The sequence below is a fragment of the Phoenix dactylifera genome, chromosome 7, assembly GCF_009389715.1.
Source record: "Phoenix dactylifera cultivar Barhee BC4 chromosome 7, palm_55x_up_171113_PBpolish2nd_filt_p, whole genome shotgun sequence".
NCBI lineage: Eukaryota > Viridiplantae > Streptophyta > Magnoliopsida > Arecales > Arecaceae > Phoenix > Phoenix dactylifera.
The window spans coordinates 13413384-13430537 of record NC_052398.1 but is presented as its reverse complement, the minus strand read 5'-3'; the positions used below and the strand labels follow the sequence as shown (position 1 = coordinate 13430537).

The following is a 17154-nucleotide window of genomic DNA, read 5'->3' as shown; positions in this document are numbered from 1 at the left end:
CTTAGTCTCCATTATCGACCCATTAAAGTTGATTTCAACCATTCCATGGGAAGATGATAATTATGAAATAAGTCTGGACAGGGGTTGCATATTTCACATGAAAGAATGATTCCCTTTCTTCAGATGAATCCACCGTTGGATCATGCAATGGCATTTTGAGATCCATGCATGCGGATGAATGAAGAAGTTTAGAGTGCTTTATAATCTATATTCAATAGTCAACATCTTGAAAGAAGATCAATCATTCTTCTAGACGAAATATGCAACCTGAATCCATAAGTTTGAGTAGAGTAGCCAAGAAACTCATACGAACATAATATTGTTTAGAATTTCTATTTCCTTTGATTCTCGTATCTCTACCAAGAAAGATGAAAGAAAGAAATACATGTCAAAAATTTTAAAAAGTAGATAAGTTCTGTACGTCTAGATGTCACCACTAAAATCACTTCTACAATAAATCGCCAAAACCCTGCTTAGCTCAGTTGTAATTCTCAGGGAAAGATACAAGATAAGTGCCTCTATCTGAATTAGGTGCACATTTATTAAGGCACACAAATGATGAACAACTCAAACTAAAGGATCACAACCATCCATACTAACTTTACATGTGATCAGATGCCAAACTCTAGCCATTAAAAACCCAGGCTAGTTATAATTTGAAGTTTGATCCATGTAATCCAAATCCAATCCATGGGATGCCAGTGACTTTTAGCTGGTCCTGCGTAGTTTTTCGTGAATTCTTCAAGTGCCAACCACGAGTTGGTCGCAGGTTTGACTCCACCACAAGAAGTTGCACCCTCAAGTCTAGAGCTGGTCCACGGTGGGGTCAAAGCAAATCCAACGGTGTTGAAACTCGTAAGGCGGGATTTACGAGGACGCGAGAAAACCGCGGACGGTTGGGGAGGCCCGGATATAAGGGAAGCCAGGAGATAAGTTCGCAGTTATCAGATTTATTTGTTTTCGAGGAAAAAAAAAAGGTTTCCCATTTAGATGGAATTCCTCTCTTTGGTTGACCCAAGATACTGAATTTCTTAAATGGTATTGTGCTCATATTAGTATTCTTCCCTAACCCTCCTCCTATAACTATATCTATTTCTACTTTCCTTCGTTAATGATCTCCTGTGACGATCTATCTGCCTCTGCCGATTCGCGTGATCTTATATTCTGTTGGATTTCCGTTTGCTTGATCCTAAATACCAAGTTTGTAGTTAATAGATTTCACTGCTTGGTTTTTTTTTCGTATTAATTTTTTTCTTTTTTTGCTTTTTCCAAAAATGATATTGTTCATATCACAAGTGATTTAGTTTAACATAGTAGAAATTATTTTATATTTGGTCTCTGTATTTTTTTCCTTTTTTTTCTCATTGTAAAGGGTATTATTTATGGCTTTAAAAATCTGTTCTTTTTTGTTTTTTTTTTTCATATAGATTCAACTCTCCAGCATTGTGCAAATCTTTTCATAGCGATCAAAAGTGAGTGTTGCAATTTTAAATGCATTATATTGAGCCTGCTGCTGCTGTTGTTTTGATGATGATTATTTTTTTGGTTTGAAGTCGCAGTTTGAAACACTGTTTTTAAGTTAGCGGCACGGCCATGGACACCACCATCACTACTACGGCTGAGGCAGCGCCTTCAACAGAGAACCTTGAGATCATAGACCAGCCGCTCTCGCTCCTCTTCCCCGCCCTCCAACGGCGACTGCAGCGCCATGGCTTAGGCGACTCCGTCCCCGGGGAGTTCCCCTTGGCGGCGAACCCCTCCATGGTCCTCCATATCCTCACTTCTTGTAACTTTGATCCGCAGGATCTTGCGAGGCTTGAGGCAAGTAGCCATGTTTTCCATTTCCCAGTGTTGGAATTAGCAATGCTTCTGCTGCTGATCGATCTCTGTGGTTGGTTGTTGCAGGCCACATGTTCCTTCTTCAAGCAGCCTGCCAATTTCGCACCTGACTTCTCTTTATCCCTGCCTGAGCTTGCTGCATTGGATATGTGCCTCAAAAGGACCATCTTTAAGGCAATGGTGGAAGAGGAAAGGGAAGTACTTAAGCAGCGATGTGGTGGTTCTTGGAAGCTGGTCTTAAAGTTTTTGCAGGCGGCTGAATCTTCTACACGCAGAGGGAAGTCTCAGGCAATTGCAGGCCCTGGCCACAGCATTGCCGTGACTTCCAGCGGTGCGGTCTATTCCTTTGGTGACAATAGCTCGGGGCAGCTCGGCCTCGGCACTTTAGAGAATCAAGCACGGCCGCAGCTAATCAGGTGCTTCTAAAATTTCCTCCTGTTGGTTTATGAACACATTTAGGTAGAAAGAGATTATAGAGAACAAAACATTTGGTGGTGGTTGACAGATCGCTGCAAGGCATTCGAATAATTCAAGCAGCAGTGGGAGTGGGGAAGACGGTGCTGGTCAGCGATACCGGGCGAGTTTATGCATTTGGGGAGGACAATTTTGAAGGAGAAGCAGATTTGCAGAATCATGAGTTGAAGCTTGTTGCAGAGCCTCGGCTAGTGGAATCTTTGAAGGATATATTTGTTGTTCAAGCAGTAATGGGTCGCTTATTCACTGCAGTTCTCTCTGGGGAAGGCAGGGTGTATACTTTATGCTGGGGAGCTTATGAAAAGCTAGGCCACCATACTGATTCGAGCGACCGAGAGCCCCGTCCTCTCCTGGGTCCTCTCGAGAATTTACCTGTGGTTCAGATTGCAGCTGGCTATTGCTACCTTGTAGCACTTGCTTTTCAACCTAATGGCCTGTAAGTTTTCTTGAAAGTTATATGCTTTCAACTTCAGATATAAGAAGAACATATTATGAAACAAGATTTCTAATATAAGAAGAACATATTATGAAACAAGATTTCTAACAAGGGGAGTTTTAAATACTGGCAATCAAATTCCTTCACACTTTGTCTTTCTATGTAGTGTGCTTGTAAAGAGCTGATCTTTCTCATACGTCATTATACAAAAACTTGATCTCTTCGGCATTGCTGAAATTCTTCAATAATCATGCACTTGAATGGAACTTCATACAGCATGACAGTATGTTAGAATGCTTTATATCATTCTCTCTGACATCAGTAAATTAATTTTCATTGAAGGAGTATTTGGCAGTAAATTAATCGTTCGTTGTTTCCATTTCTTCCCCTCTCAAACTAAGAGCACTATGAGGAAGAAATCCAAGATTGTTGCTTGCACTCCACAATCTGTAGGGGCCTTTGCTCCTCAATTTTGTCAGAATTCACCTCACTTTTCAGTGTAATGCAGGTCTGTGTACACTGTAGGCTGTGGATTGGGAGGAAAGCTAGAACATGGTTCCACAGCTCATGAGAAGTACCCGAGGTTGGTCGCGCATTTTAACACTTTGAACCTGCAGCCTGTCTGCCTTGCAGGAGGAAGCTGGCATGCTGCTGTTGTGGGACGAGACGGGCGGGTATGTACTTGGGGCTGGGGGAACTGTGGCTGCCTGGGCCATGGCAATGAAGATTACCAGGCTCTTCCCAAGGTAGTGGAAGGCCTGAGCCACATTAAGGCAGTCTATGTTGCAGCAGGCGATTCTACCACTTTTGTGGTCTCTGATGCTGGGGATATCTACTCATTTGGGTATGGAGAATCCTCAAATCTGGGTCACATAATTGGAGCTCGTGGACAGGTTTGTATGCTCATTCTACTTGTTTTACTTGCTTTCCTTGTGTTTTTGAGGTGCAGATGAACATGTTCTAGTAGTGCAGTAAAAGAGTGAGCATCACCAATCATTTGTAGGATAAGCTTTCTAGAACTATATGTACATGTGAGAATTTCTTTCTGAAGAAAAACATATGAAAATTTTCTCCATAAAAAATATAGCTATAGATTTTCCTTATGTTTCATTTGCATTCTGTAAAATGAAACAGAGTGGTCGATTCATCCTTTTTCGTTCAGAAAGTATAGTTTTAAATGGAAATGAACAATGAGGACCAGAATCATCATTGATGCCTCAGTAGGTACAAGAGCAATACCTACTTTAAGTGAAATGGTCTTCAGCTCTTGCTGATCTTGTCATATTCTCTTATGCATGAAATTTGTGCATTTCACATTCTTTTTTACTCGAAAAATTAAAATAACTGCATGTAAGATGCTATGAAGCTCGGTGTTAGACATTTCTAATCCATTCGTATGAAAATTTGCATTTATATGCAGAATATAGTGAATATATTTACATTGAATGTATACTCCTTTTCAGTTTTGATTTTAAATCCATACTGAACTTTTTCGAAATTCCATAATTTTGCTCAGACTGCATTTTCTTGCTCTTAATGACCATTATTGCCTGAATTTTAACATCCTTGACTTGAGCATGCAGATTGCATCATGCACATATATCTGATGATTGATTTCCATATTGGACTTAACATCCAATTTTCTGTTTTGAAGCAATGTAATCAAGCACAAGCACCAATTTAGTTTCCTTAGATGTTGCTGAACTTTGACATATTTTGATGCAGGATTATAGTCCCATAATTCTAACAAAGCCAAAGTTGGTTACCTCGCTCAATAAAGTCACTGAAAGGATCGTGCAGATTGGCCCTACGAACTCATCAAGTTGGACTGCAGATGTGCACACATTTGTACTAACAGAATCAGGGAAGCTTTATGCCTTTGGGTCAGGAAACAAGGGTCAGCTGGGCATTGAATTCTCTGGGCAGCCGGGCATGAAAGCTAAACCAGAAAGGGTCCAGATCGATCTCAGTTAGTTCCCGAGGTCTCTGATACTAAGTATTTTGTTCATTCTTTTTTGCTTCCTTAGGTTTCCTATCATATGGACCATCATTACCAGCCAGGACTACAACTTCTTAGTTCATATGCTTATAGTGCTCTCCGACCGTATGTTTAAATTTGAGTTCTTTCTACATGTAAATGTGAAAGATCTCTAATTCAGTTTATTAGCAATAGTTAGAAGCAGGCGAGAATGAACTTGTTGCCCTCATACTTTTTCTCCAAGAAGGCCTTTGTAGAGTACATTGCTCTACAAAGGGCCAGATGCAGCAGCAACTAATCACAATTATAATTGAATCAGGGACTATGTGAACTTGTACTCCATGATGATCATGGTTTGGACTGAATTCCAATGAGCGGCATTACATTTTAGACTATGAATATAACTCTAATGCTTCAGAATCTATGACACTGCTGAGTGATTGTACAACAGAGCAACCATATTGTCGTGGAATGCCAAAAGAATCATGAAGTCTGTATTCTGGCTGTTTTATTTGCTATGGAGCAAGCCTGTCTTCTGATACTGGAGCAAAGAGGAGTTCTGGTGATTTTTCTTTTTGATTGTTATTCTGATATCAGTTGAGCTGAGGGGAAAGCTTTGCAACCACCATTCTTAATGTCAAGAGCTTTTAAATTGCCATTATAGAGACACCAACCTCCTATGAAGACCTTGTAATGGTTAATGATGTTTAAACCCCATTGCCTCCATGTTCTGCTGACCTTTTAGGCAAAGACTGATGAATGCTAGGGTGCAAGACTGTAGCTCAGAAACAACAAGAGAAAACAACCAATTTTATGTCAGAGGACCACTATGGTCTATGGGTGAGCATTTCCTTGGTACATAGCTCTCATAAGCCTACAACAATGGCTGTTTGATATAACTTAACTTCAGCTACCAAACCATATATATTGACTAAGGTGTCATGTATCAGGTAATTTAAGGCATCTGATGTTGCGTAGGAGAGCTAGAAGCATTCTGTCTATCAGGTTAGCTGGTTAAAACCTTTTGGTGTCTAACATACAAAGCGCAAGGTAGGATTAGGAAGGGTCATTTGCAATAAAAAAAAGAGAGTACTGATAAATAACACTTATTCCTTAAAGATTGCAAAGACACTTGACATATCCTAAGAGTTTCTCTTTAGATGTTCATACATCCATCATGTTCCTTATTTGTACTCCAAATTTTTATTTTATAGGAAATTAAATGTTTATCATTTGTTTGCTCTAATGCATTGACCCTCGAAATATAAAATAGAACATACATATGAGAATCCAAAAGGAAGAGATTTTTATTTTATTTTCTTTTTAAGCTCTCTTCAGCTCATCTCTATATCATGAATTCCAAGAAAATTAGAATAATAATAATATTATTAATAATTGAAATTATTGCAAAACACAGACCATGAGGAGGAAAAAAAAAGAAGAAGCACTCTCAAACTTAAAGCGTTATATACTCAAATCTGTCAAGAATCTGATAGCAATAAATAAGAGTGCTTCCCATGGAACCAGCTTAGAAGACAATGTAGCTTGCAGCAACTGCAGCGACGGCAGCCATGGAAGTCACCCCAATAGCTGAGGCACTACTGTTGTCAGAAGACGTGGGGCTACCGTCGCCGGAGTCGGCGTTCGACGTGCCCTCTGGTGCATTATTTGCAGTGGCCGCGTGGGGAGATCCAGCTGGTGCTGCGTCGTCATCGTCCATGGCATCACCGTCAGGAGATTCTGCCCCAGAATCTGGCAGGGGGGTGTTGGGTTTGGGAGCCAGGAGGGGGTTTTGGTTGTTGGTGTCCGGGGCGGCGGAGGGGGTGGAAGCCGGGGATGAGGCAGACTCGGTGGCCACGACCGCCACAAGGACAAGGGCAAGCACGAAGAGAGCTCGGAGACTCGCCATGAGGTCGGTCGTGGTCACCTTTATTACAAGAAGAATGCTACGAGGGAGGAGATTGGGGATGGAAGAAGAGAGAAGAAGGTGATATATATATATATATATAGAGCGAGAGAGGGAGTTTGTATGGGTGGGAAACAAGGGTGGAGAGTGGTTGTAGATTATTTCAGTTAAAGACGTTCGGACATCAAATCTTTCGTTAAAGAGGTTGACAACATGGCATGAGCAGGCGAATCTATTGACTTTTTCTGACTCTTTTTAGTATCACAAATTGTAACATGGAAACTTACGTGGAACCAAGACTTGACCTTCAATTGGGGAAGATGTGGTTCTCGTAATATTGACTACACCTGATCAACTCATAAACTTAATTTTAATTTGAATAAAAAAATAGTTCAAAAATTCTAACCTAGCTCCTTGCACCCTAGAATGGCCAAGTTATGGATCATATCTTAGATTATATCTCGATTTCAAGAATCCTGGTCCGTCGAGTATTTCTGTTTTGGATCATCTTTGATGTTGTTAAAAGTTTTTCTCAAGCTTGGATGAGAAAATTTGAGGGTTGACATTAGGTTGAAAGTTGTTCCAAAAGTATGAAATCTTGCTTCAAATCTTATACGTAACAATGACTTGAGTTGAATTTAGGTCTGACATGTACTCTTCTGAGATGATACCTCATAAGCATTTGATATTATGTGCGAATACGAGTAGTAGCTACGAGCCTTTTTTTCGTACTTGATAAGCTAGAAATTGTAATTTATAGAATCATGCTTGATGACCCAAGCCTAAAGCACAAGCACATTTGAGAGGCCATTGCAGTTGTCTCAACATAGACAATAAGTAACTTTCTATCCTATTGTTTCAGTGCACATGTGAAATTATGATTCTTCATTTTCTTTTAATATATCATTTCAAGTGTTAACTTCAAGCTCCAAGAAGTTCATTCTTTTCTTCAGAAGGACATACCCAATAGCCTTCAACTACATCCTTGAATGCTACTTCCATGAAGGTGGATGACCTTGCACAACAACAGCAAGCACAATTGCAATATCCTGAGGGACCTGGCCAGCCAGAGTTGTTCATGCATTACAAAACAAGGGGCTTTTAAACTTAGATCTGCATGGAAATTTCTTCATCCAACGAGTCATCTTTTGAAGATATCTGCATGCACTATCGGTCCCATTTCCATGATTCCGATTACTAATACCATAGAGACTTCGACATAATTTTGATATAGTGTTCAAAGCTTCGACTGTTGGTTTCTCATTCTCCTATAATTTTAGAACTATTAGTAACCTTTCAAAACCATTAAATGCCCATTTTTCTCATTCTAATTCAGGGTTGCATAGAAAGAGACCATGGAAAAGAGGCATTGTTATAAAATCTTAATGCAACAATTCTTTATTCTCTTTGTTAGACTTTTTTACAAAGGGCATCCTGAAAGGTTGCTTTCCAATAGCATAAATTGTACAATTAACAAGGTAGCTCTCCCTTATAATTTTAAGCTGCTTTTTACACCTATCAAAAGTGGCTATGGTGCACATAAGTAGCCATGGATGGAGAGAGAAAAATTCTTTTTTTTCAGAAATAACAATTTCATGATGATTCTAGTTCTCCATCTGTCTGATTTGTCATGCTAAAGTAAACATCCTAAAAAAATAGTCTAAATTTTCAGAAATCTTGAATTTTTCTATTTGCTCCTAACTAAAAATTCAAAAAACAACAACAGCAGTCCCTTAGAAAGGTACAATCTGACTTTCTTTTTCCTCTTATTCATCCTTTTAATCCTAAATACTTCAAAAAAAATCAGCCTAGAATTTCTTCACCTTTAAAATTTTCTTCCACTTAGGCAAATCTCAATATGGCGTTCATAATTAATCATTTATAAATTATAGAAATCAATAGATAACGAACAAGATATAAATATCCTATTGCACTCTAAATCTAGCCGTTTGAGCAAAACCTCTTGTACACGAAAATATCCCTTGCTATCGGGGACGGGATTGCATCTTTAGCGCCAAAGAAGGCTTCACCGTCCTTCGCGCGCACTTACGGTTGGATCGAGATGGTTGCTTCGAGATCCGTGCAGGCGGTTGAGTGAAGGAGTTCAGGGTGCTTTGAGAGATGTGCTGGGCGCGATCCAACGGTCGGCGTTGTGAATTCTAATTGGTCGCCTCCACCTTTAGATATGGCGACGCGTGTGGCGCTGTCCTGGGGAGTCACGCCCACTTGGCTGCGATACATTCACCGCAAGGTAAGCTTCCTTCCATCTTCTCACTCTCGCTCTTCCTTCAGTCGTCATCGATGGCCGCCGCGAGGGTTCTTCTCCGCCGTGGCTCCGCCGCCTTCCGCGGCTTGCTACCGACCCAACCGCTGGCCCCTACCCCCGCTGCGGCCACGGCGGCGCGCCTGGTCCCGGCGCAGGCCCACTCCTCCCAATCGGAGCCCCAGTCCACCAAGCCCAAGCGGATGAAGACCTTCTCCATCTATCGCTGGAACCCCGACGATCTCTCCAAACCCGAGCTCCAGAACTACGAGATCGACCTCGCCGATTGCGGCCCCATGGTGCTCGATGCCCTCATCAAGATCAAGAACGAGGTCGACCCCTCCCTTACCTTCCGCCGCTCCTGCCGCGAGGGCATCTGCGGCTCCTGCGCCATGAACATGGATGGCGACAACGGCCTCGCCTGCCTCACCAAGATCTCGTCGGCCGGATCGCCCACGACGATCACGCCGCTGCCGCACATGTTCGTGGTCAAGGACCTGGTGGTGGATATGACCAATTTCTATAACCAGTACAAGAGCGTGGAGCCGTGGCTCAAGCGCAAGGACCCGCCGCCGGTCCCCGGGAAGGAGATCCCGCAGAGCAAGAAGGATCGTGCCAAGCTGGATGGGATGTATGAGTGCATTCTCTGCGCCTGCTGTAGCACCTCCTGCCCCAGCTACTGGTGGAACCCGGAGTCGTATCTCGGCCCCGCTGCGCTCCTCCATGCGCACAGGTTAGGGTTTTTTTGCCTTGACCACTTTTTCTTTCTGAATTCTTTTTAAGACGGGGGGTGATTGGGGTTGGATTTTGTTTGATTGATACTTGTTCTTAGCTTAAAGGTGAAGTTTTGTGGAATCATCCCTTCTTTTTTGCTTGTTTTGTGTTCCAGTTTCATGGTTTGACGGTAACAATGCGGATTTATAATCTCTAAATGTAAATATTTTTAAATGATGATTGATGCTTAGAGGATTCCTCCGGGGTGATTTCTGTTTCATGTTTGGTGATTAATCTTCCTGTGAAGCTTTGAAGATAAGTTCTTGGAAACTGGGTAGTATTTTTTGGTTTTGTAATCATTCCCTTCTACTGTGTTTACAAAATAATAAAATGTAATGAAAAGAAATCAGAAAAAAGGATGCTGTTATATTCGAATAGAGAAACCTTGATGATTTTTCTTGTGTGATTTGTCTATGGTCCTGCCAAATTTTGCAAGTACTTCAAGTGGTGAATGTAAATAGGGTGAGAAATTTGGAGAAGTTACATAATTGTTATTGCTATCTGTTTAATGTGGAACTGGTACTGTTTTTTTATTTGAGTTTAGCATTTATTGAGTAAATTTGCATATTTCCCCTTTTATTTAATCCTTTGGATCTGGATGATAATCTGATGGATGTCAGGTGTTTGTTTAGTCAATATCAGTTTAAACAGGGAGATGTGAGATGTACCTATGAGATTTCAACTTGGGGCTTATCTCATGGCTTCTGATCTGAGGGGCTTTTTTGCTTACTGATTTCAGCAGTTTATCTGAGAACTTCAGGTACATAGAGTTACAAACCTGGATTTGAACTCAGAACCCAAGATGTTACAGGAAGTCTGATCAATCTAACCTCATTATGTATGGATGTGCCTCATAACAGAAAGATGATTTAGGTTGGGTGCAACTTGATTTGCGTTTTAGCTCCACACTTAGCTGAGAGGGTAGTTCAAACATTGTTACGCACAGGTTGAGTCTTGCTTTGTGGCACCTTGTGGCCCTTTTTTGGGAAGCTTCAGCTCTCCCTCTCTCCCTCTCTCCCTCCTCCCCCCCCCCCCCTCTTCTTCCCTCCTTCTTCTTTTCTCTTTCCGGCGACACTCTTCTGGTGACTAGCTTCTCTGTAGGTGGCTTAGTAAGGAAATTACCTTCAGCATTTGGTCAAATCCCTCAATAGGTTAGAATGGTGGGAAAGGGGGCCATCCCTGCTTCCACATGCACACACACACACACACACAAAACCTTTTGTGGCAGCCAAGTTCTGCTGATGATGACCTGTTGTTCTTTTTCTCTTTCCCGGTGGGTCAAATCAGATAACTATTCAACCTTCAGGTTGATCACACATGCTGTTACTTTTGCTCTTTCCAACCACGAGGCTGTGACTGAGTGACGGAAGAAAACCTCTTTTGGACATTATTTGTTTCCAGTTACCTTTGGCGGTCCTCTTCTTAATTTTCTGTAAAATTGTTGAGCAGTTGTGTAAAAATGGTTTTTTTTAATACAAACTAAAAAGAGTTAATAGCTGCAAAATCACAGTGCCAACAATTGTCATAGCTTCAGCTCATATCAAGTTAGCTGAAGGAGTGAGCTTAGGGGTAGGAATCTTCCATTTAGGGTCGCGTACTGATTTTTGAAACTTTTTGGAAACTTGTCTCAACACCCGCTTCCTAAGTGTTTTTTTTTTTGCTAATTTTTTTGCAGAGACCCACTTCTGCATACCTGCAGCTAACACGCTTCCTAAGGGAATGAATGCACATCTGACTGATTCTGGTCTTATTTGATCAGACAATGACATAATTTTATCCTGTTTCTGTATATCAGGTGTTTAACAACTTGAATTGATGTAAATTATTCAGTTTGCACATATGAGGCAATGACCTTTTATCAAATGAAAATATAGGATAAGGACACTCAACATACATGACTCTTTGCTCAAAAAGTGAACTGGTGAAACAAAGATCATCTATGTCCTATTCATCATATATTAATTAACTAAAAACCTCGTATGGCATGATTTTTATCATCTCTCTCAAGAGAGAAGCCCGTTGGTCATGGACTCTGATATTACGGATTGGAAGCATTTTGATTTTTTTATTTCAGTCTCTTGATGGAGATTCATTCAATTAGTAGAGACATATTACTAGAATTTTAAAGATGACCAGTGAGTTCTTGGGGAATCATCAGAAATAGGCGAGAAGACGTCCAATAACATGAATGTGAGTTGTTAGAGCATTACATCAGTATCCTTGTGAAGGCAAGTAGTAATCCAACTATCCGTGAAGCCCCCCTTATATTAATAATGAACATTCTATCATAGTACCTATCAATTTGACATCTACACAGATAACCAGTTTAGTACTTTCTTTCATATGGTCCTTACTTGCCCAATTGATGAATCATACATCACCTAAGTGTTGGAATAAGGTAAACACCATCATCTTACCATATTATATCTTCTCTCTATCTTCTGTTATTGAAATTTAAAGAGACTGTACATCTAACATAAAGCAAGACAAGTACTTCTGCATATAAAATGATGTGATATTTGAACATTATACTTAAACATATGTTGGTTTTGTCATCTGCATCATGTAGATATTGCTAATTCAACCACATGCTGCTTGTTTCTATGATTTATGTGCTTGGAATACTTCTGGATTATAAAGGATGAAAAGAAAGGATCGAACATGTTAAAGATGGGGGAAAATGAGGGCTATTTTTTTGTGTGTGTTTGAGGAAAGAGAATGTAGATAGATTGAGAAAAGGGAAAGAAAAGAATGGGGCACTGGGTTACCTGCTTTGTTATAAGCAAACCATGCTTCCCTGGCATATCCATGTCCTTTTGACATTCTTCTTTTTTCCCATGTCATATGCACAATTTCTGAATCTTGGTTCCTTATAATTTCATTATTGCTTTCACCTGTTTTACAATGTCACAACTGACAACTGTTGCAAAAGAGTTTGTTGCATCATTTTTATGAAATATATGCTTATAGTTTTGATCGATGAGAGTATGTGACCTTGGTTCTCAACATGTATTTATCTTCACATTGGTGTGTTTCCTGGGTATTTTTGTCTAGGTGGATACAAGATAGCCGGGACCAATACACAAAGGAGCGTCTTGAGGCTGTCAATGATGAGTTCAAACTCTACCGCTGCCACCTTATAAAGAACTGTGTTCATGCCTGCCCTAAGGGACTGAACCCTGCAAAGCAAATTGAATCTATCAAAAAGCTCCAGCTTCATAAGTAATTCCAGGCTTCTTTATATAATGGCAGCTTTTGGTTCACGTTTGTGTCTTTAACAATATTACCTTTGAGTGTACTCTTTCATTTTGAACTGTCTATTTTATGCTTGAGAAATAGGGGTCTGCTTGTTTTCTGTTATTAGACTCTATCAATTTGGGAGGAGATGTGTTTCGGGGGAACAATTATTTCATCTCAGTTAATGAAACATGTTGCATTTGATCCTTCTGTTTACCAGTTGTCTATCATGCCATTAATGCATTCATAGATTTAATCCTCCTTTAATTGAGTTCTTAATACTTCATCTATCTCAACAATCTTACCGCAGAGAAAATAGCGGTAAGATTTTCTCCTTTAGCTGTAGACAGATTTCTTACATATCTTTTTTATTGTTATTATTTTCCCCTCCTTTATGAAAGTCTATATGGATCTATATTAATTTGAGGTACAAGTTCAAATTAGTTCTTCCATTTGAAAGAACATGTTTGAAGCGTAAAAGGGTTTCTCATGTATGACAGAATAAACATCTAATTGGTAATTTCTAATCTGGATATACATTTTTATTATATCTCAGCCTTTAGTCCTTTTAAAGATACATGATGGATTAAAGGTAAAGCCTCTGATCACTAATATGTTTGATATACGGGTGTCATGCAGGAAGTTTCCTGTACAGTATATTATTTGGATGTAAAGGTTTACAGATAGTGAACATCCTTTCAAATATATGCTATAGTAGCAACTAATTGTGTTTTCCTTAACCATTCTCTAAAAAATCCCATGGATTAAAAGAATTTTTTCCAAATTAATTTTTTTATTTTCAAAACATAAAATTGAAATTCTATTTAATTTTTTTGAGTATTTAAGGTGGGCTTTGGTGCAATGCAAGGTTACTTCATTATATTTTGGATGTCACAGGTTCAAAATATGGAAATAATATCTGCATATCACTTGGTGGGGAGGGGCTTATATTTGACCCTTGCACACTGAAATGTTGTTTTTGTAGTCAATTATTTTTGAAAATATAAATATGGCAATGGTATTGGAGGTAATGGTAATAGCGACCAAGATAATGGAAGCATAATAAAAGCGCCAATGGTGTTGGTGGCAATGGTGACGACAATGCAACAGAGGTGGCAACAATATAATGGTAGCTAGGGTGATGGCAGGGATAGGTGTGCCGATGAGGCGGCGAAGGGCAGAGGAATGGTAGCAGCAGTTGTGGTGAAAGCATGAGCAGTGACAACGGAGGTAATGTTGATGGTAAAAAAAAGAATTTCTTATTTTTGAAAAATTTAAGTAAAGATTTTTTATTTTTTAGAGGTAATGAAAATGATTTTGAAAAAAAAATAAAAAAATATTAACATCAAATATATTTTGTTGTCTCGGTTTCTTCTTTTTTTTTTGAAATTATTTGCTATGTGCTATTTTCCACTTCTCTACGGCATTCAACTTACCCAATCACAAGATGCTCAATGGGCATCTTTCATAGAACTTGTAGCTCCTGATAAATCAGCTGGTGATCTTGATGCTTGAATAGCTGTATGGAGGCTTTTGGTTTGCCCTGTTAGATCAGAGCCGATTTCTTTATCATAAATCGTTTATTGGAAGGCTTAAAACTGCAACAAAAGTTTCATGATGACATTATTAATTGAAGTAGGGTCCCAATCATCACATTTTTCTGAAGCATGATTCATGACAATAGTTTCATGCTGCAAGCCCGACACAAAATAACTTTCGCACGATTCAATGCATTAGAAGACTTCAAAATTCAAACTACAGTCCCAAGATGGTTTATATGCACGAGAGCTAGAATAAAATTTTGGGTTTTTTTTTTCCATGAATACTTTTTAAAAAAATTAAATTTGCATAAATATTCTCTAAAAATTTATATTTATTTTTATATCCTCATAAAATGTTATTTTTGCATAAATACTTCTAATATAACAGTTCTTCTAGCACCACTGTTAATAAAAACTATATTTATTTTAATTAAAATAAAAAATTTAAATTACTTTTTTATCTTTCATCGCCTTATAAATATTTTTTTATACATCTTTTTGTTAAGAATATTTTAGTTATTTAATTTGAAATCATTAATTTTTTAATGGCGTTAGATAATATAGGTATATATGTAAAAACAAGAATAATAATAATAAAAAAGATAGAATAGCTAAAATAAGTATTTTATAAAGATATAAATATAAATATTAATTTTGAGAAAATATTTGTGCATTTATATATATATATATATATACGTTTAATCCGATAAAATTTGGGCCCAACGAGGCTCAAACGGTGGTGCGCACTTAAATGCAGCAACATCGAAGCACCATGAATATACTTCAACATATCTGCCTTCAACATGCTTAATAATACATTCAAACATATCCTCTTTTTTTTCCTCTCTTGTAAAACTTAGATTTGTTTCACAATTAGATCATGTTTCCATTTAGGAAAAGTGGTAGGCGAAAAAAATGTTCCCAGTATTGTCAAACCACTCTGTTTCACCATGGAACTAACTATCTAGACAATAAGAGATGATGGCAGGTTCTGATAAAACTTGAAACATGGCCAGCATGAAAGGCAAAGGTGAAAATATGTTCTTAAAGAAATAGCAGAAATCATGGGCATAATAATTTGCAGTACATAAGCAAAACAAAAGAAGATCATAAGTTGAAATTTTCCTACCATGTTTGCAAGAATTAAACATAACAAACCTTATTAGCTATACTTCCATAGATATGACAAAATGCTCTTAAAAAACCTTAATAGTTTTGATTTCCATTGAATAAAGTAGCAGCACTCTCTCCTTATGGTAACAACCAAATTCAGTAGTCCTCATTCATTGATAAAATCCAGAATAGGCTTCAAGCAAGTTGCATTTTGCATCCAAGATCAAGACTATAATGAAATACTCAACTTTAGTTAAATAAAATATTAAGCTAGACTGAAAGCATATAGTTATAGTCAAGGAAAACAATGGAGCTTTTTTTTATCCACATCTTGGAAATCTAGGCTGGTAGTTGTTTAGGATGTAAATTGTAAGAGGCATAGAGATAAGTGGCACAAATAGCTTAAGCCTCCACTTATCTAGCTATGTAAATAGTAAAATAAACTATATGGCTCATCAGGTGTCTGCCACTATCAAGGTCCGCCGAACCGGTATTAAAAAAATAGAAATATATTTTAAAAAAGATAAATTCTATTTTTGTATGTACTAGTTATTTAAAGTATTTGAAACATTTAAATTATTTACTTTATGAAATCTAAACATTTTATAGTTATGAAATATTATTTTATAAATATACATAGTTTGTTGCATAGATTTGTCACAGCAAAAAAAAAGTTTGGATTCGACAATTTTTATCATTTGCGATATCACATTCATTCTCCTATGTTATTATTTAGTTTAAGATTATTTGTTGTTTTAGTGAACATGCACTTCTTTCTCTTATCAAGAACTCTAGTTCAAAATTTGCATTAAGGCAACAAAAATATGCATTGGCTAATGAGATTGGAATCATATGTATTAGTTTCTCTAATTACATGCACGTTAGTATCACGACCATTGTTAATATGATCCTTCCTCTTACATCTAATATATTTTTTATGCAATCATTCTGTTATAATGAATCCAGCGGTATTTTTTTGATTTTTATAATAAATTTAATAGTTCTATTTACCCAACCAGCATTTAGTTGAATTATTTTTTTTTTCAAAATATGAAAATGGTTGATGACATTAGAAATTACTCCATTATGTAACAATCAACATAATCAAGTAAAGATTAATATTATGATTAAATGTTATAGATTTAAAATTGTGATTTATTTTTCTATAAATTTTAAAGTTCGAGGCTTTCTTGAAATTGATTAGTTGTTAAAAAGAGAAAGTTTAATGACGAAAAAATTTGAATACAACTGATAGGGTAAAAAAAAAAGAATACAGAAAATCCTACACCAATTAGAATTTTTCAATTTTATGATTTAAGGATAATTTGGAGATTTCATGGCACAAAAAAACTTCTCACATTGCAAAATCAAGGTTAGTAGTTTCAAAATTCATAAAATATTCTATTTTTTAGTATATCCAAATAGAGCCTAGATAATCATTATGTAAGTAAATACAAAAGGATAAAAATCCTCAAAATAAGTGTGATCTAAATGATTTTGTTCGAATCTATACCCTCTCTACTTTGGGTTCAAGCAGATCCAATCTTGCGGTCATGGTTATTTATATTACGTAATATCTATAATTACATAAAC

The 17154-nt window shown here is 37.8% G+C and overlaps 3 protein-coding genes across 3 annotated transcripts; 2 read left to right on the top strand and 1 right to left on the bottom strand.

Annotated features, from left to right (window-relative positions):
- The first annotated feature begins 1483 nt into the window (after positions 1-1483).
- Positions 1484-5948, top strand: LOC103713589 (probable E3 ubiquitin-protein ligase HERC1). The gene is made up of 4 exons (XM_026806901.2): positions 1484-2255; positions 2345-2749; positions 3258-3642; positions 4475-5948. The coding sequence occupies exons 1-4, from the start codon at positions 1594-1596 to the stop codon at positions 4721-4723; spliced, it is 1701 nt and encodes a 566-aa protein (XP_026662702.2). The 5' UTR covers positions 1484-1593; the 3' UTR covers positions 4724-5948.
- Positions 5949-6255: 307 nt separating this feature from the next.
- Positions 6256-6636, bottom strand: LOC103713579 (classical arabinogalactan protein 11-like). The gene has a single exon (XM_008800562.1). It carries the CDS (start codon positions 6634-6636, stop codon positions 6256-6258), a length of 381 nt encoding a protein of 126 aa, XP_008798784.1.
- A 2203-nt stretch (positions 6637-8839) lies between these two features.
- LOC103712445 (succinate dehydrogenase [ubiquinone] iron-sulfur subunit 1, mitochondrial-like) lies at positions 8840-13123 on the top strand. Its single transcript, XM_008798971.3, has 2 exons — positions 8840-9629; positions 12725-13123. The coding sequence occupies exons 1-2, from the start codon at positions 8935-8937 to the stop codon at positions 12894-12896; spliced, it is 867 nt and encodes a 288-aa protein (XP_008797193.2). The 5' UTR covers positions 8840-8934; the 3' UTR covers positions 12897-13123.
- The last annotated feature ends 4031 nt before the right edge of the window (positions 13124-17154 follow it).